The sequence below is a fragment of the Cynocephalus volans genome, chromosome 7, assembly GCF_027409185.1.
Source record: "Cynocephalus volans isolate mCynVol1 chromosome 7, mCynVol1.pri, whole genome shotgun sequence".
Classification (NCBI taxonomy): domain Eukaryota; kingdom Metazoa; phylum Chordata; class Mammalia; order Dermoptera; family Cynocephalidae; genus Cynocephalus; species Cynocephalus volans.
Window position 1 is genome coordinate 106,716,896 of NC_084466.1, and position 25,349 is coordinate 106,742,244.

At 34.6% G+C, this 25,349-nt stretch overlaps 1 protein-coding gene across 4 annotated transcripts in view; it reads right to left on the reverse strand.

Annotated features, from left to right (window-relative positions):
* CABCOCO1 (ciliary associated calcium binding coiled-coil 1) overlaps positions 1–25,349 on the reverse strand; it is a 117,188-nt gene that overhangs the window by 75,859 nt on the left and 15,980 nt on the right. For all 4 annotated transcript variants that reach the window (XM_063103355.1, XM_063103354.1, XM_063103356.1 and 1 more), the window contains exons 3-5: positions 21,611–21,780; positions 17,444–17,588; positions 13,151–13,223 (exon numbers count right to left, since the gene is read on the reverse strand). In XM_063103355.1, the coding sequence (XP_062959425.1) occupies positions 13,151–13,223; positions 17,444–17,588; positions 21,611–21,780 (388 nt within the window). The remainder of the gene's footprint in view (positions 1–13,150; positions 13,224–17,443; positions 17,589–21,610; positions 21,781–25,349) is intronic.

Below are 25,349 nucleotides of genomic sequence, written 5' to 3' on the forward strand. Positions count from 1 at the left end.
AGTTTGATAAACTGTATATCCAAGTGTCCACCACTTTCTTTAAATGATAGATTCTAAAGACAGTTAGTCACACATGCCAGGTAGAGCAGATAGAGTTATTTTAACACAACAATTTCTGATTGATTTTCTTTAGCAACACCCAATGTGAGCAGGTCAAACTACAAATTGTGTGCTGTATGATTTTTCCCTTCCAGCAGTTTGCTAATAGAATCATCCAACAAGAAAAAAGCCTTTTTCAAGATTAAAAGCATCTTAATCTTGGATAAGTTTAGATTATTTTGATAGGTGCATCTCAAGGGTAAACTGAAGAGAAAAAAGATATCTTTATAGCTACGCTTCGGTTGCCTTCCTCCTTTCCAAAATATGATCAGACATGCAATGTTGTCTTTGCTCCATCCCCCCTCCCCTTAAAAGGGGTGTATATTTACATAAGTCTCATATTTTGTTTATTCAGGACACCATAACGTTATAGTTTAAAGAAAGAAAACAAAATTTATGTTTCTATCTGGTTACTTTGCCCACAAAGCTAACAATTTTTTAGTGTCATTAACACCCATAATCTGTTTGGGTTTTGAAATAAGGAAGAAAAAAGTGTTTTCTTTATTTTGTTTTTGCTTTAGGAATAAGTATGCAGAGCATGAAATTATATACAGCTGACATTCACTGATTTAAGGTCTGAATTTTCTATATTTGCCGATCTTTAGTGGTATTATTTTGGGTTATGAACAGTTGCCAAAATATGACTCTAGGCAAGGTAACCACTTAGGTATATTTATGATTTTCTTTAAATATCTTTCTAAGTATATCATATTTAAAATAATCAGATCCTGAGACAGTACCACTTGTGAAAACAGGGCCTCCACCAATGGCTGCACAGGCTGTGCAATGCACAACGCCGTTAAACACATAGACTACAACATGAATGGCGCCCCCTGGAGGGGTGCAAAGAGGGCCTGTGTGAAAATGTCCATGTTATAAAAGTGAAGTTCTGAACCATATTACGTGTTCTGATTTAAATGGATAGAAATAAACTTATCTATCTATTAAATTTTGTAAATAAGGGAAACAATTAAAGCAGACAATCTTATAAGGTTTTTTATATCCAAACAAAAATATGTATATGTGTGTGTACCTATGTTTAAATACATGTACATAATATAACCTTCAAAAGTACAAATAATCCAAGATTTGATGTGCTCATTTTTGTGCAATTAAACTCAATAAATATTTTTAAAATGTGGTGTATACGCATAATTCATAGTATCAATTTTATTTTCTGGGGAAAAATTTGGGATGTTATAGCACAACACCGTATTTTTACTCTCTAAACTTTTCAGCTAAACCTAGTTTATACTTAAAATTTAAATATGGTAGCAACACAATTATAGAGTAATTTTATAGATTGAGTGTTCACTTACGTTTTTTTTCTATTTAAGCTTCATCTTTTAAAAACCCAGAAGATGTCTGTCTGTTTATTAATATATTAGTTTGCAAGCATGCTTATTTGCCTGCACTTAATTTACAAAATGTGTCTCAGTACTTTTTGGGGATGAACTAAAGAACAATTTTATTATTATAAAAGCAATACATGAAGACATTCACATTGTAAAAGACTAACAGAAATCTGAAATATACAGAATACAATGTCCCTTTTCACATCTGATCCAACTCCTACTTCCACTCCACTTCGCAAAGGTGAGCCATTTATATGGTTAGCATAAATTCTTCTAGCTCTTTTACTATCACTTATGTGCATATCCATGTCATATATTTACAGCTTTATCTATATTCTTTTAAAAATAAATAAATGGGAACACTATTCATACTGTTCTACTTCTACACTTTTAAAATTAAGAATATGTTTTAGAGATCTTCACATAACCATACCCAGGAATCTACTACATTCCTTCTAAAGACTTCATGGTTTTCTGTGGTGTGACTATACTTCATCTTATTTAACCATTTCCCTTCTGATTTATCTTTTGCAATTTTTAGCTGTTATAAACCACACTATGATAAATGTTCAGGTATAAATAGCTGTATATAATGAGTACATGTGTTTACAGGGAAGATTCTTAGAATTAGGGGACAAAGGATATTCACATTCAAAAAACTTTATAGGTTTTACCAATCTGCTCTCCAAAGTGGCTTAACTCATCAACTATATACAGAGTCATGTTTTCTTGCATTCTTATTAACATAAGGTATTAATAAATATTTTTATATTATCCAATGTTATAATTGAAAAATATTTTTTCCTTTTTTTTGCAGTTCTTTGATGACCATAAGGGTTGAATATCTCTATATCTGTTTATCAGTAAAGCATATGTCTGTTCATATTCTTTGTCCATGTTCCTGCTGTCTTGTTTGCCTTTTTCTTATTTTATGACAGCAACTATTTGCATATAAAATATTTCTGATCTTAATATGCTAATTTGAAAATGTTTTCTCCCATTTACTTTAAATACTTATTTATTTATTTATTGAACCACAATTGATTGTACATATCTGTAGGGTACACTGTTGAATATCAATACCTGTGTGCAATATGTGATGCTCAAATCAGGATAATTATTATATTTATCATTACAAAATGTAATACTCTTTTGTGATCCTTTACCAATTTCTTGCTAACTCCCATTTCCTCTCCTCCTTTCCCTCCTCTGGTGGCCTCAGTTCTGTTCTTTCTTTTTGAAAGTTCAATAGATTATAGTGATTGTTGTATATTTCTTTCTTTTAAAATTTTTGTTTTAGCTCCCACATATGAGAGAGGACATGCAGTATTCGTCTTTCTCCACCTGGCTTGTTTCACTTAACGTAATTTTCTCCATTCATGGCATCTTTCATTAAAACTTTGTAAAAAAATTTTAGGTGGCTAATCTCACAATTAAAAATATTTTCCTCCATATTTTTCTCATACTCTTACAGTTTTGTATTTTAAATTTAGCACTTTAAACTGATTTGATTATTCCATTTTCTTCCATTACTTAGCATTTACAATGTATTCACGATGCTTACCCTAGAAATTATAATATTCATCCTTGACTTATTAAATGCTTATAAACAAGCACTTTTGTTTTCCTCAAACAATGCCAGAACCTTAGAATACTTTAATTCATTTTCTTTCCTCTCAATTTATATGCTACTGTCATTGTGTATTTTAAGCCTTACAAAGCATCGTTGTGTAATACATGCAATGTTTACTTAGATCTGCCTGTCTACCATCTATCTATCATCTGTTCCATTTGGCTTGCTCGTCATTTCTTTCTATTTCTCTCACTTTCCATCTGGAATTATTTCCTTTATGCCTGGAGAATACCTGTTAGCGTTTCCTTTAGTGAGTTTTTCTTTGAAATGAATTTTCTTACTTTTCATTTCTCTGAAAATCTCATTAAAATCTTCATTTCTTAAAGAATATTTTTGTTGGTATGGAATTTTAGATCGTCACTTATTTCCTTAGAACAAATTGGAGTCACTTCATTGTCTTCTGGCTCTCATTGTTTTTGTTAAGAAGTCAGATGACAATCTTATTGTTGCTTCTGTGAAGGAAATATGTCTTTTTTCCCTCTGACTGGCTTTAAGAATGTATTCACCTTTCATGTTCAGAAATTTTACTCTGATATGCTTAGGTGTGGATTTACTTGTATTTGGGGTTTCACAATGACTCTTAAATCTATGCCCAAATGTTGTTGGTTATTTCTGGAAAATTAGCTCTTCAAACATTGCTTCTAATCTTCTCATTCTGCCATTGACTTCTGGCATCTCTGTCACTTTTTTTCACTAGATCCATATTCTCTTATATCTTCTCTGTGTTTAACATGCTTTTGCCTACCCACACTTCATTTCAGATTTTTCTTTTGACTTATTTTCCAGTTTACCAATTTTTCTCTTCAGCCATGACAAGTCTGTTATTTAAACACATCCATTTGGTTCTTAATTTTAATTTCTGTACTTTTAATTCCAGAGTTTCTATTTAGTACTTTTAATGGTTTCTACTTCTTTGCTGAAATCCAATCTTATATTTTATTTTCAGGAATATACCTTATTTCTTAAGCATAATTAAAGTACATGACTAATTATTCCACCATCTGGAATACTTCTGGTGTTTCTATTTGCTGTGTGCCTGGTGATTTTTATTACGTGACTGACATTGGTTATGAAAAACTGTTTATATAATCTGTAGTGCAGCATGATTTTGTTTTACTTTAGAGAGGAGGTTAATAGCATTACACATGGATAAACTAAATCTACCAGAAACTGAGATAATTTGTAACTGAACTTCATTTCATGTGAGGGGTGATCTTTAAAAATGTGGTCCTTTGGAGTCCCAAAATACCACTTGCCAGGTTTACTATAGTCTCCTCCCTCTGCAATTTTTGTTCTGCTAGCTACATGTGTCCACCAAAGCTCCACTTCTCAGCTTTTAAGTCTCTTTGTTACTTTTTTCAAACTGGTAGATGTCTATAGGTAAAAAGCATTTCCAAATGTCAGGATCACCTCTGGGAACCATAATGATTTTGAACTTTGCTAGCTAAGCTTACAAACATTTAAGTCTTAAAAAAAAAGTTGTTCCTCTTTTCTAGATCATGGAAAGCGTTGGACCAAATTATAGTTTGCCATTATGGAATATGTATGCTATTATGGGAAATAGATCTCTTAATAAAATGGACTCATCAAGTCCCCAGTAATCTGTGCTGGAACAGGCAGGTGCAATGGGAGCCCCAGCCTAGGCTAGTCCCTGCTGCCTAGAGAAGCCCAAGAGCCGCTGGGCCCACACACCTTGAGATAGCTGTGCCAGATCGGGCAGGTGCTGCAGGACCTCCAGCCCAGGCCTGTCTCTGACACCCAGAGAGGCCTGAGAGCTGCCAGGCCCACACATCCCGAGCCAGTTGTGCTGGAAAAGGTAGGCACCATGCTAGCCCCAGCCCAGGCTAGTACCTGCTGTCCAGAATTGGCAGTGCCTCCAAGATCCAGGCCACACTTTAAGGTGGAACAAGTGGACTGTGATACCCCCTGCCACAATGACTGAACACCAAAGGAAAGATACCAAAAATATGAAAAATCAAGAAAGTACATCACCACCAAAGGAAAATACTAACTCTCAAGCTCTAGATCCTATAGATCAGAAAGTCCTTGAAATGACTGATAAGAAATTTCAAGCAACAATTCTAAGGAAACTAAATAAGATACAAGAAAACTCAGACAACACAATGAAATGAGAAAAAATATACAGGACCTGAAAGAAGAAATATACAAAGAAATCAATTCTCTGAAAAAGAATGTAGCAGACCTTGTGGAGCTGAAGGATGCATTCAACAAAATAAAAAACACAACAGAGAGTCCAACCAGCAAGCTAAAACAAGCAGAAGAGAGAATTTCTGACCTTGAAGACAGGCTGTTTGAATTAACACAGGCAGAACAGCAAAAGGAAAAAAGGATTTTTTAAAAATGAAGAAAATCTAAGAGAGATAACAGACAACTTTAAGCACTCAAATAAACGAATCAAGGGTATCCAGAAGGGGAGGAAAAAGGAAACGGCATTGAAAACATATTGAATGAAATAATAGCAGAAAACTTCCCTGGTATAGGGAAAGTCATGGATCTTCAGAACCAGGAGGCCAAAAGATTCCCTAACATATTCAACCCAAAAAGATCCTCTCCAAGACATGTTATAGGCAAACTGGAAAAACTCAAACACAGAGAGAGAATCTTAAAAGCTGCAAGAGAGAAGCAGAAAGTCACCTATAAGGGAACCCCAATGTGACTAACATCAAACTTTTCATCAGAAACCCTAAAAGCCAGAAAAGAATGGGATGATGTATTCAAAATACTAAAGGACAAAAATTGCCAGCCAAGAATATTTTACCCTGCAAGGCTATCCTTCCAAAATGTAGGAAAAATAGTATATTTCTCAGACAAACAAAAACTGTGGGAGTTCACTACCACACAACCAGCCTTACTAGAAATTCTCAAGGGAGTACTGGGTTTGATTCCTGAAAAACAACGATCACTGCCACTAATGCTCAAGAAAGAACAAAACCTACCAGTAAAACAGAAATGCTAACAATAAAGATAAAAAATAGTTTACCATCCCAAGAAACCAACAAACACAGAACAAACAGAAAATCAGAAAGAAAGGAACAAAAGATACTTAAGACATTGAAACAAAAATCAATAAGATGCTAGGAGTAAATCAACACCTTTCAATAATATTTCTAAATGTAAAAGGATTAAATTCCCTGCTCAAAAGACACAGACTGACTGGATTAAAAAGATGGACCCAACAATATGCTGCCTTCAAGAGACTCACCTGACCTGTAAAGACACACATTGACTAAGAGTGAAAGGATGGAAAAAGATATACCATGCAAACAGAAATGAAAAATAAGCTGCAATAGCTATTCTTATATCAGATAAAATAGACTTTAAACCAAAAACCATAAAAAGAGATAAAAAAGGACACAATATAATGATAAAAGGATTTATCCATCAAGAAGACATAACAATCATAAATATACACATATCCAACATCAGAGCAGCCAGATTTATAAAGCAAACACAATTAGATCTTAAGAATGAGATAGACACTAACAACATAATAGAGGGGGACCTGAACACCCCACTCTCAACATTGGACAGATCATCTAGGTGAAAAATCAATAGAGAAACACAAGATCTAAACAACACTTTAGACCAATTGGACTTGGCAGATATCTACAGAACATTCCACCCAACAACCTCAGAATATTCATTCTCATCAGCACATGGAACATTCTCCAGGATAGGCCACATGTTAGGTCATAAAGCAAGTCTCAGCAAATTCAAAAAAATTGAAATTATTCCATGTATTTTTTCAGATCACAATGGATGAAAATTAGAAATCAATAACAAACGAAACTTTGGAAACTATACAACCACATGGAAATTAAACAACATTCTACTTAATGACATATGGGTCCAAGCAGAAATTAAACAGGAAATCAAAAAATTTCTTGAAACTAATGAAAATAATGACACATCATACCAAAACCTGTGGGATACTGCAAAAGCAGTACTAAGGGGGAAATTTATCACATTAAATGCCTTCTTCAAAAGAATGAAAAGATGGCAAATAAACAACCTAACACTTCAGTTTAATGATCTAGAAAAACAAGAACAATCAAAACCCAAAGTTAGTAGATGGAAAGAAATAATTAATATCAGAGCAGAACTAAATGAATTAGAAACCCGAAAAATGATATAAATGATCAATGAAACAAAAAATTGGTTTTCTGAAATATTAAATAAAATTGACAAAACTTTAGCAAGGCTAAGTAAGAAAAGAAGAGAGAAGACCCAAATAACAAAAATTAGAAATGATGAAGGCAATATTACAACTTATACCTCAGAAATATGGGTCATTAGAGACTACTATAAACAACTATATACCAACAAATTTGAAAATCTGGAGGAAATGGATAAATTTCTGGACACACACAAACTACCAAAACTGAGCCAAGAAGATATAGAAAATCTAAACAGATCAATAACAATAAAAGAGATTGAAGCTATTATCAGAAGGCTCCCAACAAAGAAAAGCCCAGGACTGGATGGGTTCACTGCACAGTTCTATCAAACCTTCAAAGAGGAATTGATATCGATTCTCTACAAACTATTCCAAAAGATTGAATCAAAGGCCATTCTCCTAAACTCACTCTAAGAGGCAAACATCACCCTGATGCCAAAACCAGACCAAAATACATCAAAGATAGAAAACTACAGGCCAATATCCTTTATGAATATAGATGCAAAAATCCTCAATAGCATACTAGCTAACAGAATACAGCAACACATGCACAAAATTATACACCATGATCAAGTGGTATTCATCCCAGGGATGCAAGGTTGGTTCAACATACTCAAATCAATAAATGTGATACATCACATCAATAAAAGCCAAGACAAAAACCATATGATCATCTCTATAGACACCGAAAAAGCATTTGACAAAATTCAACATTTGTTCATGATAAAGACTCTCTATAAGTTAGAAACATTTTCCCTTAAGAACAGGAACTAGACAAGGATGCCCACTCTCACCACTCCTATTCAACATAGTGTTGGAAGTACTAGCCAGAGCAATCAGAGAAGAGAAGGAAATAAAGGGCATCCAGATTGGAAAAGATGAAGTCAAACTGTCCCTGTTTGCAGATGACATGATCCTATATATTGAACAGCCTAAAGCCTCTAAAAAAAATTTTTAGAGTTGATCAATGATTTCAGCAAAGTTGCAGGATACAAAATCAACACACAAAAATTAGTTGCATTTCTATACTCCAACAGTGAACATGCAGAAAAAGAAATCAAGAAAGCCTGCCTATTTACAATAGCCAACAACAACAACAAAATACTTAAGTTAACCAAGGATGTGAAAAATCTCTACGAAGAGAATTATAAACCACTGTTGAGAGAAATTAAAGAGGACACAAGAAGATGGAAAGATATCCCATGCTCTTGGATCAGAAGAATTAACACTGTGAAAATGTTCATATTACCCAAAGTGATTGACAGATTCAATGCAATCTCCATCAAAATTCCAATGACATTTTTCTCAGAAATGGAAAAAAGTATCCAGACATTTATTTGGAATAACAAAAGACCACAAATAGCCAAAGCAATCCTGAGCAAATAAATAAACAAATAAATAAAGCTGGTGACGTAACACTATCTGACTTTAAACTATACTATGATGCTATAATAACCAAAACAGCACGGTATTGACATAAAAACAGACACACATATCAATGGAGTAGAATAGAGAACTCAGAAATCAACCCGTACACTTACAGCCATCTGATCTTTGACAAAGGCACCAAGTCTACACACTGGGGAAAAGACTGCCTTTTCAGCAAACGGTGCTGGGAAAACTGGATATTCATATATAGGAGAATGAAACTAGACCCGTGCCTTTCACTATATACCAAAATCAACTCAAAATGGATTAAAGAATTAATTATACATCCAGAAACAATAAACTCCTTAAAGAAAAGGTAGGGGAAACACTCCAGGAAGTAGGTGTGGGTACAGACTTCAAAAATATGACCCCAAAAGCACAGGCAACCAAAGGAAAAATAGACAAATGGGATTATATCAAACTAAAAAGTTTCTGCATAGCAAAAAAAAAAAAAAAAACAATCAAGAGAACGAAAAGACAACCAACAGAGTGGGAGAAAATATTTGCAAAATATACATCTGACAAAGGATTAATATCCAGAATATACAAGGAACTCAAACAACTTTACAGCAAAAAAGCAAATAACCCAATTAAAAAGTGGGCAAAGGAGGTGAATAGTCATTTCTCAAAGGAAGATATATGAATGGCCAACAGACACATGAAAAATTGCTCAACATCACTCAGCATTCGGGAAATGCAAATCAAAACCACACTGAGATACCATCTCACCCCAGTTAGGATGGCTAATATACAAAAGACTGAGAATGATAAATGCTGGTGAGGTTGTGGAAAAAAAGGAACACTCATACACTGTTGGTGGGACTGCAAAATGGTGCGGCCTTTATGGAAAATGGTATGGAGGTTCCTCAAACAATTACAGATAGATCTACCATATGACCCAGCTATTCCACTGCTGGGAATATACCTAGAAGAATGGAAATCATCATGCCAAAGGGATACCTGTACTCCCATGTTTATTGCAGCACTATTTACAATAGCCAAGAGTTGGAACCAGCCCAAATGTCCACCATCAGATGAGTGGATAAGGAAACTGTGGTATATCTACACCATGAAATACTACTCTGCTATAAAAAAGAACGAAATGCTACCATTTGCAACAACATGGATGGACTTAGAGAAAAATATAAGTGAAACAGGTCAGGCACTGAAAGAGAAATACCACATGTTCTCACTTATTTGTGGGAGCTAAAAATAAATAAATAAATAAATATACAAACAAATAAATTGGGGGGGGAAGAAGATACAACAATCACAACAATTCCTTGAACTTGTTAAGACAAGTGAGCAAATATGATGTAGTTGGGGGGGAGGGGAGAGAGGGAGTGGGGAAGAGGAACAGGTAAAGGGACACGAAAATCAACTACAATGTATATTGAGAAGTTAAAATAAAAAAGTAAAAAATAAAAAATAAATTGGACTCAAGTTTAAGACTGGTACACGGTAGAAATCAAAGTTCTTGTTACCAAACATGTAGCCAATTATCCCAACTGATTTTTAAATGCCACTTTCTAAATACTTTTATATGCCGTATACTAAAAACCCACGTATGCACGAGTTTAATTCTAAATTGAATATTTAAGAAAAATGAACAATAATAATCAAGAGAATACTGAGAAGCAGAATAATAAGAAGGCATTGCCATAGCAGATATTAAGCCATACAACAAAGTGGTGGCCTTTTCCTCCACCTTCAAGGCTGATCTAGCATCTTCAAATCTCCCCCTCTCTGACTCTGACTCTCCTGACTTTCTCTTTCTCTTATGAGAAAGTTTATGATTACATTAAGCCCACCTGGGTAATCCAGAATAATCTCCCCATCTAAAACTCCTTAACTCAGTCAAATCTTCACATTTCCTTGTGCCATATAAGGTAACATGTTCACAGGTTTCAGGAATTAGTATGCAGCCATCACCAAACATGCAGCCAATGTTCAAATGCCCTGATTATCTCATAAATGTTTTGTGTTTGTGTTTTGGTTTATTTGTCTGCCTGCCTGTCTGTTTGATTGTCTGAGAGTCGAAATAAGATACTTACATTGCAGTTCAATTCAAGTTATTTTTAATCTACAGATTCATCCATTATATATTTCTTACTTCCTTGCAATTTATTTGTTGGAGATCACACATATTCTGTCTCATAGAATCTCCCACAACCTGGTTTGCTAATTGTATTCCTGTGATATCCTTAATATGTTCCTCTGTCTTCCAGATTTCCAGTCAATGGGTAATTAGTGTTAGAAGAATGACCAGCACAGTGACCAGTTCAAATGTTCAGCAAGAACAATTTATGGACAGTTTCGTATATTTTTATTAGGAGGCAAGTAATGTCTGGTTTTCTCTCTTTTTGTGATGTTAGCAGCCAGTCATCATCGTTGCCTAGATCTATTATTTATCAAGAGTTAAAAAATGATGATATTCTATTACACTATTCTTTTTTCCTTTATGAACAGATACTTCTATGAATAGAGAGGATTTGTGTTTTGTTCTAATATTCTATCCACGGCTAAGAAAGAAACTAAATTTCTTCAGTGTTATTTAATTTGAATGCTTGCCTGAGTGTTACATTTGAAACATGTGTGTGGTTGTCCTGTGGCCCTTGTATGGTCCCATAGCACTGAGGTCAGCACACATAATCACAGCAGTGAGGGAGGCCCCTGCCTCCTCCAAGAAAGGTTGTCAATTAAAAAACAGATTATTTTTACCAAAGGTTATCAGGCACTTCTAAAATGCTACAAAATATTGTAGAATAATATCTGCTTTGTTACTCCTCTAAAATTCCATGAGTTTTCTTCCAATTCTTGAAGACCTGATATCCTTTCCTTAAGGATTTTGTTATATTTCTGATCAGCTTGGGGGATGGAAAATAAGGCAATGGAAAATAAAACAGCAATCCCTGTCTACTTCATCCATTTTATCTTTCCATAAGCATCAATGTCTCCTAAATATATTCTTACAATATAGAAGAAAGGCACAATTGTGCAATTAACAAAGAGAGAGAGTGTTCTTTCTGAAAATTTTTCTTGATGACTCTAAATATCTACTTATGTCACTGTTAAGGCCATTGTTATTCCCCCAAGGTTTTGCTGAATAGATGAGACAGGGTCATATTCCAAGGTGATAATTATTGCAATGCTGTCACTCGATATGATGTAATTCTGAAATGGAAACATTTGTAGTGAAACTTTGTCGAGTGACATCAATTTAAGCTGCAGTATGAGGAGATTGCAAAGAAGTAATTTCAAGGAAAGTCAAGTCAAAAGCAAAAATTGTTCCTTGTTTCCCTGCAACTCATTTTTAAAAGACTGGCATTAGAACGAGCTCTCAAATGGAGAGTAACAGTGGCTGAGGTGTTTTTGAAGTAAGCGATTAACAAACTCCGGAATAACAACGTTCAGGAAGACAGACTAGTTGGTAAATGCCATATGGTTCTCAATATCAGGGAAGTTATAAAGATAATGTGAATATCCCCTTATTCACTGTTTACTTCTGATGATGGCCACTCCTGTCCCTGATACTTCCAGGAGGCAATGAAGCCTCTTAAAATGATTGAGAACCTACAGGAAGCACTTTGTATGGCACCCTCAGAACATTTCCTTAAGGTGTTATCCTACTCAGGATTCATTTCTAACAATTACAAATATGTGATTAAATGTAAGCCTGTTCAAAGTGCCTCCGGGTAGACCATTTGCTGTAGAAGTGCTGTTCTCTGTGCTGCCAATGATGGTTTATGCAGTTTTAACTGAGAGGCTTAGTGGGTCCCACATTATACTACATGCCAAGGTAGAAAAACAGTGGATAATCCTTGCCTTAAAGAAAACTGCTGTTGAGTTGTATTGACTATACGGATCCACAGGTAACAGTCAGAAAACCATATAACATGGTGCATATTTATGTGCCTATTGGTGTAACAGTAGTCGAAATCCAGCAAAAAGAGATCAATAGAAATAAAATCATAGACTGTGTTTAGAAGTGTTTGTCTAAATCCTGTGTTTGAGCTATGATGCAATTAAGGTAGGTTTGTTTCATTAAGGAAGTGGGATTTGAATTATGCTTTAAACAATGAGCAGACTGAAAATAAATGTAAAATTAGAAGAGATTTAACTGAATTAATTTAACTCATTTTTCCTGATTTTATTTGTATGAAGACATATATACCCTATCCAATTGAGCTTTGTCAAATAATCCATAACCACATAAACTATACGTGATTAACAATGCTTTTAATGCCAAAAGACAGCTTATTTTCTTAATCCAAAGCTCACTTTATATAATTATTCTTTTTGCAAACTCCTAGTTGGTTATATTAACAGTTGAATAATCTTGACAAGAGGTTGCTTTAAGCAGTTAAAGATCCAGATGCTGATCAGCATGCATTAAGTGATTCAGCTTAATTGGCTCCATCTAGATAAATTACTTACCTCAGTTCCTATCACGATTTCTTCCCTGGTAGAGTAGAACAGAAACTCATATAGTTTGTAGTGTTGAAATAAGCTGAAATACAAAATAAATGTGCAGCTCTGATAAATTTATTTCAAGAAAAAAAGGAAATATGTAAAGGAAAATTCATATCGACCAAGATAAAGATAATTAAACGCTAATGTAGAGACAGCCACCTCCTTTATTACAAAAGAAATTGTCCAGAGATGCTAAAAAATTCGTTTTATTCTTTTGAGACATTGACAATATAGCATAGTACCTAGAATAGTATCAGTAAATCCATCTTGGATGATTAGATAGCTTTGGGATAAGGGAGCAATTAGATTGCATCTTGATTTTTCCTGGCTTAACACCAAATAATGCACCATCCCTACATTAACATCACACTTCACATTATTTGCTATGTTTTGCTTCAAACTGTAGTCAATTTCCTCTGCCATGGATGGCACTGAATTCTATAATCTACTTCCATGTCAATTACTTCTTGCATTCCCAAACTGTTTCAAGATTAAATTAATCTCCAATAACAACTGAAAAATGATGCGACGTGAACTGAAATCCATTTAAAAGATGTCCGATTTTCCTGCAGAATATTTAGTCACACATCAAAGGTAGGTACTAATTTAAAAAAGATCGTTTCTTCATTTCCTACCCTAAAGACTAGGTGGGCAGTGTACGAAAGCTAGAAAGAGCCAAAAGATAGGAGGGCCTTAAAACAAATATTTCTAGTAAGTTTAAAGAGCTCAAAACGTATTATTGAGAGTTAAAATTTACTGAAGGGATGACTTCTAATATCCTGTTTGTGATAATATTTGAATTTTTCTAATTCTCTTCCTGCTGGTTGGGAAAATTAATAGACTCATAATACAGTAAAATGCCTAAGAACAAAAAATGTCTTAGTGGTTTCTCTTTCACTCTGGTGCCTTTTGCTATTTAAGAAAATTGATTTTAATATAACTGAGAAATTAACATTTGCAAAATGTAGCTACAGAGCATGTATAATAATGGCTTCTCCTGAATGTTGTAATGGATCAAAGTTTCAATTCATTTGAAATCAGTGAAGAGATCCTCAGGCAGCTGGGTCTCTCCGAGTTATATTAGCAGTTGATCTCACCACTAACACAACCCGTTAAAAAGTGATGGGTGTGCAGGCTCACTCATGGTTTTTTTTTTTTTTTTTTTGGAAAAAAGAAAAACCTTGTACATTCAAATTACTCATCCACATTCAGAAAAACTTAGCTTTTGACAGCACTTTGATTTGTTGGCTAAAACAATACACCAGATCAAAGAAGTTTGATAATTAAATGAAGGAAAATAAATTCAAATTCTCCCTCCCTCGCACTGGTTACCTAGAGAAAGCTTTAAGGTCAAAAATATTGAACAGGCAATAACTGCTTTTGAGTAGAAAAATTAAAGACTATGGAATATTCTGGAAATAGCTTGGCTCTCTCTCAGTGAACTAGTATAAAATTTCCTTTTCTCTATCTTGTGTTGCACAAAGAACTTAATTCATAAATCTTCCTTCCTGTGATTTCATAATCTTTCAGCCTTATTCTTTGATTGCATATAGGAATTAGATTGTCCCATGCCAAGAGGTAAATAAACTGTTTACAATGAAACTAAAATGCATGACTGGGATGTGGTGGTCAAAGACTCAGTGTTGGTGGCAAGGCCAGGACTAGAGTGAGACGTCCCAGGGAGGCACCTATGGAGCCATTTTCTCAGGGTTAGGCCAAGTCGCCTGCCTCACTGGACCCCACTCTCCAGATTTACCGGGGAGCTATTAGGTGGTTTTACATGGGAACAAGTGACACTTGAACTGTGGGAAAGCATTTTCTCCTTCTTCCTTTAGACTTCTGGCCGAGTCAAGCTCCTAGACTGTTTTGTCAAACATCTAGTCTTAGTCCTAAATTGAAGGGAAATGGAATGAAAATGGGTCAAGACATCCAGCTTCATGCCAGCAATGGGGGCAGGTTGATTTTCTTGTACTGGGTATATGTCTGTGCACATTACCTTCACCTAATTCCCAGGGAATAAGTAGAAGTCACAATGACAGAAGTGTACTTGGATGAGATATAAATGTAAATGATGCTTTACATTAAAAAGCAGCAGTAGCCTTTATATTGTATTTATATGTGTATATACATTATACAATATATACTGCACAAACAGATTTTGCCTGTACTTATAGTAATGTGGGGGAGGAATTTTGGGATTAGTTTTTCAATTCACAGACACATGACAGACTGTATTAAGAGCATCAAATGAAATTTCAATTTTATTGTCAGTTAAGTTTCATGTGCTATGGGTCATGTTCTAAAAATTGCTCTCCCTAAATTGACTAGGGCTTTTAGTGGTTGAGTAAACTTAATATCAGGTTAAATCGAAACACACTTGTACTTTTGATAATTGAGTTACCTTCATATTTATAAAAGTGCTTTGTAGTCCTCAAAATGAAAAATATTATATGATTTAATTACCATTAAACCTACATTTGTGGACCTCTGAGGGAGTTGAGCAGGTGTTATAGAAAAGCACATTTCCCTTTATACAGCTTCAGTATCAACTCCAGATATCCTACCGATATTTTATTTTTCTGTAATAGGGATATTTAAAATCTATAATTTCTTTACAATCACCATATGAAGATTTAACATCATCAAAAACAGTTCTGTTTTACTTTATTGGACTAATCCCTTAAATATTACTTTTTTTCCTCAAGAAGTAAGATTAGGGATTTGGGGTATATGAAATTACTCTGGGTAGGATCTAAAGGTGGCTAACATTGAGATCCCAAATAATGCCTAGAGATGAGATAAAAGGGAAAGGGCCACTGTCTTCCACCGTCTAGAAAGCATCATTATGGTGCTTGCATGGGTTTTACTGCTATGGTTAACTATCAGTCCCCGTGCCCATTATAAACCTCCTGAGCTTAGAGCTCAGCTGTAAAAATGTGTTCTACAAGAGAAACCTGGCATGTTCAAACAGAGGGAGAACGGAAAGAAGGATGCCAATACAATTTGCAAAGGAGGCTACCTCTTGCCCAGTGATCCTCAGACCCTGATGGGCAGAATGAACAATTTCTCTTCCAGTTTGGGATTTCCATCTCCTCCCCTCTCCACACACAAGGACGCTGCCTTACTCTAATTGGTATGAAAACTACTGTGGCTTTTAGTGGGAGACTCCTTTAGGAGGTATGTTTTTATATTAAGAAATCACATTATATCAAATGCTAGCATATAAAAAAGCATATTGTATCATATGCTATCATATAAAAAGCATATTATATCATATGCCATTATTAATTCATTCCGGAAACCACTATATAAACTTTGTCATATTAAGAATACTAATTTTTAAAAAGCTTCCAGACTACAACCAGGATCCTTGCCAAGCAAACCATGAGCATGTCTAGGATACCACTCGGCACTCTTTAGTTTAGAATATTAAATCTTAAAGTTGAAAAGCACTGGAGTATATATTGTAAGAGGAACAAAGATATTCTGCAGGAGCTTTTAGTTAGGCAAAATATTTTTACCTACTCTTGTCTGAGTATTTGCAAACTCTAAAAATGTCCCTTTGGAAAGATGCATGACTTTTGCAGACCTTGTGACAGGCTATATAAAGTGACAGATTACATAAAAAGACAGATTTCTTAGTTCACCAGTGAAGAATCACTGTAATAAAAATACTTTCCCTCCATCCACCATCATTTTCTAAGCAAAAAAGTAAGACGTAATGAGTTTAATTGGTCAATACTACAAATATTTCAGGGCACACAATAAATTTAAGGAAGTATATTCATAAATGTCTTCAATTTCTAATACAAAGCATTTAAAAAAACATTTAAATGAAAATGAATGTTGCTTCTTAAAATGTAAAATTAGGTGTTGAAAAGGTCAAATACCTAAAATATAGAGTCTATTATAATTAAATCTGATTAATTTGAATTATTCTGTTATAAAAGGATATTAATTAGAGATGCAGAGAAAAAAGAAATTCTTAGATAATTTATTACAATTCTATATGAAATTATATTTATCAGACACAGTCCTTTATTACAATAATTAAAAATTAGCTAAAATGTTTAATGTTCCAACTTTTATTTATTAGAAGATTTGAATATTATCTAATTACTGATTGGGTTAATTACTGCATAAATTCTGTACTGCATAAAATCTGAATTTGCTAAAAACCGAATTACTTTTTATTTAATAGATATTTTCTAGAAAATGTGAAATGAAAAATAAATACTATTGAAAAAAAATCCATACCTGATTTTTAAGTAATCAATGATGGCATTGGCTTGTTTTACATCAAAGATATTCCATTCCTCGCTTTTTTGTGAATGGGTTGGTCCTATTTCAGCCATAACTTCTCCAAGCCATTTTATGTTGCCCTCTAAAGACATATGTAGTGCTGGAATAAAATACAGGGAAGTCTTAAGCACTATTTTGATAGATGTTTTAGGGACAAAATAATCCAAGATGTCCCTAATGTGCCAAAATTTACTTTGTTAGGTATTTGTGAAAATAAATGGTAAAACTTTTCCTGTTTCTTCATAATAAATTAATAAAAAAGAATAAAAGAAGAGCAGTTGACACACCCAAAAACTGTAAATTACTATAATGCTACACAATTGTCTGAAGAGTTTATGTTTCAATTTTAAGATGAAAAAAAGTCAAAATCTGTCTAAAGATTACATTAAAATAAAAACGAGTTTTTTTACTGTGCTTAGAATAAAATCATATGTGAAAATTACAAAAATGTTGGTTGACGTAGCTGGTGAGGAAGAACTAGACAGCAGGTTCAGTCACTAGACAGCAGAGGCAAACTCAGAGCTGACAATGTAATGAATGGAGTTGACCAGCACTGGGCTTTAGCTAATTGTTACCATGTGGAAATTTGGGTCTGAAGACTTTCAGTACAAGTTAGAAATATGGAGGTATTTCTTTTCCACAGCTATAGACTTAAAACTTATGTAAGCTGTTTCTCACAGGTATGCCCGGGGCACTGGTGAGAGCTTGATGAAAGTGCAGAAGGAGTGACATAACTTCGCCACTGTTACCAAAAATTAGTCTATTCTCTTACAACTACAAGCAATCAAAAACAAATGCCTCAAACTGTCTTCCGTGGAATTCCTCCAGTTGAAAAAAGAAGTAGGTAAGTGTCAAAAACACTAGACTTGACTTTTAGAATGTTTAAAATAAAAACATTAACTTCCACTTTCTTTTCATGTTTGGTTAGATCATGTTTGTTTTTACTTGTGGCAGACAGAATACTATTTATAATCCATCCCCTCCACTGCTGCCCAGTGAACTCAGGTAACTGGAGTGTCCAGAGTGTCCTTTGCTGACAAGTGATAGGTGTGTGGATATAAAACCAAAGAACATGGAGGAGTTGAAAGACTCTAGAGAAAAGGATGCTGGACCGGCTGCTGGGGGAGGTGAACATCAGCTGTGGGCCTGGATGTGGGCTCTGGGGGGAACTGTGCTGCTCAGTGGGGACCCCACCAACCAAATCTCTGTCTGTCTTAGTTTTAATGGAGGGTTTTTTTGTTTGTTTTTTTTTTTTTGGTGGAGGGAAGGAAATGAAAAGAAGTTTTGAAACCATAGGCAGATTGTTGGACCCAGCCAGTTCTGGATTACACAGCTACTCTTTCTGTTCAGGATGTAAGTGGTATACCCCCAATGTGGAAATGACTAACAAAGTGATAGTAAAGTAATTAAAAATGTTAGGAAAAGACACTATACACACTAACTTGTAATTTGTTTAGTCTAGATTCTTCTCTACTTGCAGGAATTAGAAAGAAGCATAAAACTACGTAACAATTAAAATCTCATTTAGTGAATTACAGTTTGTTCATTTCTCATAGCCTCCTCCCAGACCATCGTTTATGTATGTCAGATACACTAAATTATTGCTGGATAACTAGGCTTTCCTATATCATTCTAAGTGGAATTCAATTATTACTGTACATTTCTCTTTCCATGATAAATTTCTTTCAAAAATAGTGGAAATAACCTCAGAATGAAAAATCTGCTGGTAAAAGCAATTCATAAGTGAATGAATTAAAATCTGAATCATTTGATTAATAAAATTGTATTAGAGATGCAGTGAAAAAAGAAATTCTTAGATAACTGATTATAATTCTAGATGAAATTATACTTATCAAACACAAAACTCCATTTAAATGGCTATTTCCTTATGCTGAAAAATAACTGGCTATTTAAAGCTGTTTTTCTGTCTAATGTCTTTCTATAGATAACTGCTTTAAAAATTAGAGAAGTTATCATTTCACTTATCTAACTGAAATATTTGCTCTCTTAAAAATCACATTTAGTGATGTGATTAAAATGTGAAAGATTAAGCCACTTAAATAATAGGGGCTGCTAGAAATAAAATTTATTCTTGAAAATTTAGGTTAATGAAAGAACACACTAGTCTTATAATTAACTGGAAGACTTAGGGATGGTACCTCATAAATGACAGTTACTAGCTAGATGACCCAAGTCTCATTTTCTTTACCCATAAAATGAGAATAATACCTATTTTCAAAACGATAGTGCTATTGTGAGGAGCAAATAGGAAATGCACGTGAAGCTCTTGGTAAACTGACATTAGTATATTAGATACTAGTATATTTCTCATGCACAGTGCTTTCTAGAATTCAGCCCAAAGCCAGGAACAGGTAATGTATCAGTCAGGAGGATGGGCTCTCACTCACTGGGGTTGATGATGTGTAAATTTAAGGGGTTATTTAACATCCTTCTAAATCTTATTTATTTTTCTCATAATGTTGTGTGTGAATTAAATAAAACAATATTTGTGAAGCAATTGGCACTGTAGCTGGCACAAGTTAATCTTACATGTGTTACTTGGTGTTATTATTCCTATTTGGGGGAAAAACACTTTAGCATCATAGGGACTAAAAAATATTCAATAGCTGCTAATATTCATGTTATACACAGGGGAGTAATCTAGGCTTATGGACCTGGATAAAGGCCAAATATCCAGTCTGCTTAATACTCTACAGCTTGTCCTTGGTGAAGCCCTAGAAAAACTAAAACCCAAAATGCATACTGTTAAGAAAACTCTACAAATCTTGTTCCATAATCATTTAGTTCTATCCCAATTGATTCTAGATGGATTGACTGTAAAACGCCTTGGAGATATGGAGCAGAAGTTTGAGAAAGATCAGATCAAAAACTGAATTCTCATAAAATGCAGTTCCCACTCTGGATTGACCACACTACAGCTAACAGCCCAAACGTTGTTCTACGGTGCTTTTTCTGCTCCAGTGTTGCTGAATGAAAAGGCTGACTGTGTGCTCAGGACCCTCCTACCACTTAGTTTGTTTTAGCTCCTCCCTTGGCACGCTTGCCTAAGATTACATTCTTCCCTGATGATGACTACAACCTTGTTACATTTAAAGGTTTGGAGAGATTTTTTTTTTCTTGCCAGAAGGAAAAACTAGTTCCCTTGTTTTTTTTCTGGTTAGGTTCCTTCACAATCACATGGTTTATGAGTAGTTGGATGGATCCTGCTCAATGATCAGAAATTCAGTATTGAACTGATATCAACAATATAAAGTTTCACCTAAAAGACATATTCTTGAGTCAGTTATAAGCTATGGGAAAAATTTAAAATAGAAATATCTTCTCATATTTGGAATGTGAGACCTACAAACATTTTTACTTTCCTTTATTCTGTTTCTAGTTTATGAATACTGAGCTCAGAAGCTGCAAAGCTTAGGGCTTTTCATGTCATATATTCTCTTTAAAAATTTAATTTTTGCATAGGTGATATATTCAAGTTTCAAAAAAAAATATATGAAACTGTACTGTGAAAAAACTTCCTCCAACCCCTGTTGCTCACATGCTGAGTTCCCACTACATTTCCTGCAGGTAATTTTGATTATTAGTTTTTCTATATTCTTCCAGCATTTCTTTGTGTAAATACAAATAAAAACATATATAAATTCTTATTTTTGTCTCTTTTATAAATAAACAATGCTGCACTTTCTTTACTTAATAACAATATACAGTTTTCCATATGATACATAGAAAGCTTCCCTATTCTTTCCTTTTTACAGCTGCAGGGTATTCTAAGGATAAGCTAATACCTACATAAACTTCTTATTTTGGAGAACTTTTAGATTTAAAGAAAAGTTGCAAGAACATCACAGAGAGTTCCCAAATATTGGGAGGGTGATGACGTTGAAAATTGACATATCTTTGACAAATTGATCATTAGGAGAACATTTGCCTCGTTAAGTATTGAGGTTTCACAATTCAGTGAAAATATAAACTACATCTTTGCTGTAACCAGGAAAAACCCATAAATTTTACTGAAGGAATCGCAATAAAATCAGGTATTTTTCCTTAAGAACATTAATTTAAATGGTGAAATACATTTCCTTTTTCCCCAGATGTACTTACTTCGAAGATTATGAAGTAACATATCTAGTAAAGTCATAAATTTTGAATATTGAATAATAGAAAAGTCCATTCCTCTAGCCCACAAAAATCCAGATGCATAATAATCTAGAAGAATGGCATCCTTTAAACAAGTCTGAAGATTTTTGAAATTCAAAAAGGTCCCCAGTTTTCTGTAAGAAAAAGGAAAATCCAGACATTAAATCAGATTAAATATTGAACAGTTCATTTTCTAGGTTTCGAAAACAGACATTTTTCTTGAAAGAAAATTCCATGATGCCTACAATATAAAAATATTCCTTTGTATCAAAATGCATAAGTACAAAATGACACTTAAAAGACAGAGAGACGGGGGGGGGGGAAGAGAGAGAGAGAGAGAGGGGGGGGGAGGGGGAGACTGCAAACTCATCTCCTTCCTCCTCCTCCTCCTCTTTATTTTCTTCCACCTTTGATGCAGAATAACTTTAATTATATTTTTTCCCTCTGAAATTCAATGTTTCTTTCCATTTATACAATTAAGTTTCTTTTATTTCTGAAAATGTTCTGGAACTAGATTGTTAAATATTCTATTTCCTTTTTTAAAGAATTCCAATTATACATGTTTTATTCATTTTTTTCTACAGCTATAATTTTCTCTTTAACCTTTAAACACTTCTCAAATCCACTTTCTTTTCATTTTGTATACTTTGCTCATTACTGTCTTCTATATTCTTTTGTGTGTTTTCAGTAGTGTTATTTCTTCCTTGGGCTGCCATAAATTTCACCTTAAATTCTGCAACATCTTTCCTTTTCTACTTTTTTTGTTTTTGTTTTATAACACTTATTTCTCATTATTTCTTCCTTGAGCTTCTATATTTCTGTTGTATACTCTTGTTGTTTTCTAAATTCATGATAAAATATTTGATCATATTTTTTTCTCCTCATGGCTATACCTTTCTAGTGTGTTTTCTTTATCTGCTATTTTTTTCCTATTTCTCTCCTATTTTTTACTTGTAATATCTTTGTATGCATATTTTGCTTATTACTTATCTTTGAATGAAGTGAGTTTTTGTCCCTGAATACCTGCTTTCAGGAAATACACTACAGGTGGCCATGTTACGAACCAGTAGGCATTTTCTGTATGAAATAACTTTATGTCAATTATTCAACCATTTAGTTTTTTTTATTTCTTTACTGAGGAAAAGGGGGAAAAAAGGTATGGATATGCTCTCTTTAACTACGACAAAACATCCTATTTTCTTTGATACAGAAAGTATCTGCTTCAGGACTGTACACCCTGGTCCTGCTATTGCAAACAAGTGTTCTTGGAATGGACCTTTAGGGGTTTATCCTCCCGGGAGAATAAGCATATTTTTAGCTCATCCTAATATCTGCAACTATGTGTATCCTTCTTTATATTTTCTCCTATACTTCCTGTTGATCTATAGTGGTTGTGGCAATCATCTTTGTATTTTGTGGTTTGGACTTTCAGCATTCACTTTGTTTTGACGAAGATGAAACTGGTACTTCCTGTTGCTTGTACGTGATTTCTGAGGGAGCAGAAAGTATGTGTGTGAAAATATTATACTGCCATCTTCAAAAAAGGGAGTCCTTATTATTCATAATATTGAAATAAATTGTATGATCAGAGTAATAAATACAACAGGATTAGATAAGTTTGGGAACAAATAAAGCTGAGGTTAACATGTGTTTAACTCTCCACCATGCAGGTCATCTACACTGGTATTAGGGCAGACCTCAAACCCCAAAATGAGTTCTGATTATTCTAAGCCAATCATGGTCATTTCACCACCCTTCCCATAATGCTGTATAATGCCATTCAGCATATGATGTTTCTCTGTAACAATTATTGTTCTATGGTGGGCACTCTCCTAAACTGTTCTAATTAATTTACAACAAAGGATAAGGTTCCTTTTCTCATGTTGAACAAAAATTTAAAAAAGTAAATAAGTGGCTTTGATTGCTATGGCAGCCATCTTATAACCACAAGAAAAATCACTCCTAAGACTAAGCCTCATTTTTTGACAACACTATTCAGGCCTTGACCTAACCAAAATTTAAGTTAACCTATCACTGAAATTTCTATTATGTGCTATTTTACATATATATATATGTATATGTGTATATATATGATTCCTGGCATCTCTCTCCCCCACAGGTAATCAACTAGCAATGATTAACGCACAAAATTGACATTTTGGAAACATCAACACCAGAGCTCAGGAGAAGAGGCAGAGAGGCCCACGGGCAGGAAGGATAACTTCAAAAAGCCCCAGCCACTGCCCCAGGCTGGTGCAGTGCAGCCAGCACAGCCAGCCAGTGCAGTGCTGTTCAAAAGAAGCTACTCGGAGCCTGCAGGGGAGAAAAATGTCATGACCACTGTGAAAAAAGGTCACTTCAGAATATCCAGTCCTACCTCCCAAGCCGACATAGGTACTCATGAAGTTTCCCTGTGCTCGCATATGTGGGAAGAGCTGCAACTGCTGGGAGAAAAGGATCACTTTGGAATGTTCTATTCCCCCACCTTTCCCAGGCCAGCATAGCACCATTCACAAGAAAAGCACTAGATCTGCGGTCTCAGAGGTAAGAAGAGAGAGTAGGAGGTGGATGTTCAATTTGCCCGGTAGTCTGTGAGTCCTTGCAGGGGACATACCCAGGGCCTGCTCCCTGGGAAACATCTGGAATGCTGGGGGGCTGATTCACCAGGGGTGCATTGAAGTGCACCACATAGTGGGGAAGAGCTGGAACCACAGTGTTGTAGTGGAAAAATGCACAGGAAAGACTCAGTCCTGGGATGGATTTCCCACAGACTCTTGTGGAGTCTTCCTATAACCCAGAAGTGAGTGAAAAGCCCGCAACTAAATTCTGGTCTACAAAGTAAGACTTCCTTAGACTGTGAAACAATGGCAAGGCAGTAATTTAGCTCAGGCACAACATTCAAGTTCCAGTTCCTGCAATAAGTCTTCCTCAGCCTGTGAATCAACTGCAGGACAGAAACTCAGTTCTAGTGTAGTGTTTAAGTGGAGGTGGTTGCTATAAATCTTCCACAGAAATAAAACAACTGCAGGCCACAGATAAAGTTCTGAGATTGAGCAAAAAAGGTCTAACACCACCAAAGAATACCTACAGAACCTGAAAGAAGTAGCTGCCTCCTCAAACATGCAGACATCATTGTAAAGACACAAAGATTGAGAAAGTACAGAGAAATATAGCATAACCAAAAGAAACCAGCAAAGCTCCAGCAATGGACCCATAATAATGGCAACTGATGAAATGTCTGACAGAGAAATGAGAATAATCCTCTTAAAGAAGATATGGAAGTCACAAGATAATACAGATAGAAAATTAAATGATATTTGGAAAACAATACAAGAGCAGAATGTGAAACTAAACAAAAAAACAGAATCAATTAAAAGACAAGTAGAAATTCTAAGAATAAAGAATCTTTTATTTGAACTCAAAAACTTGGTAGAAAGCTCCAATAGCAGACATTATCAAGCAAAGGAAAATATAAGTGAGTTTGAAAACCAAACATACAAAATGACCCAACCAGAAGGGCAAAAAGAAGAAAAGAAAAAAGAAAAAATGAATCAGGCTTGCAGGAATTATGGGACACCATAGGTAAAATAACTTATGTATAATTGGAGTACCTGAAGTAGCAAAGAGAGGAAAAGACCTAGAAAGCATATTTAAGAAAATAATGTCTGAAAATTTCCCAAGTATGAAGAAAGATGACAGCAAT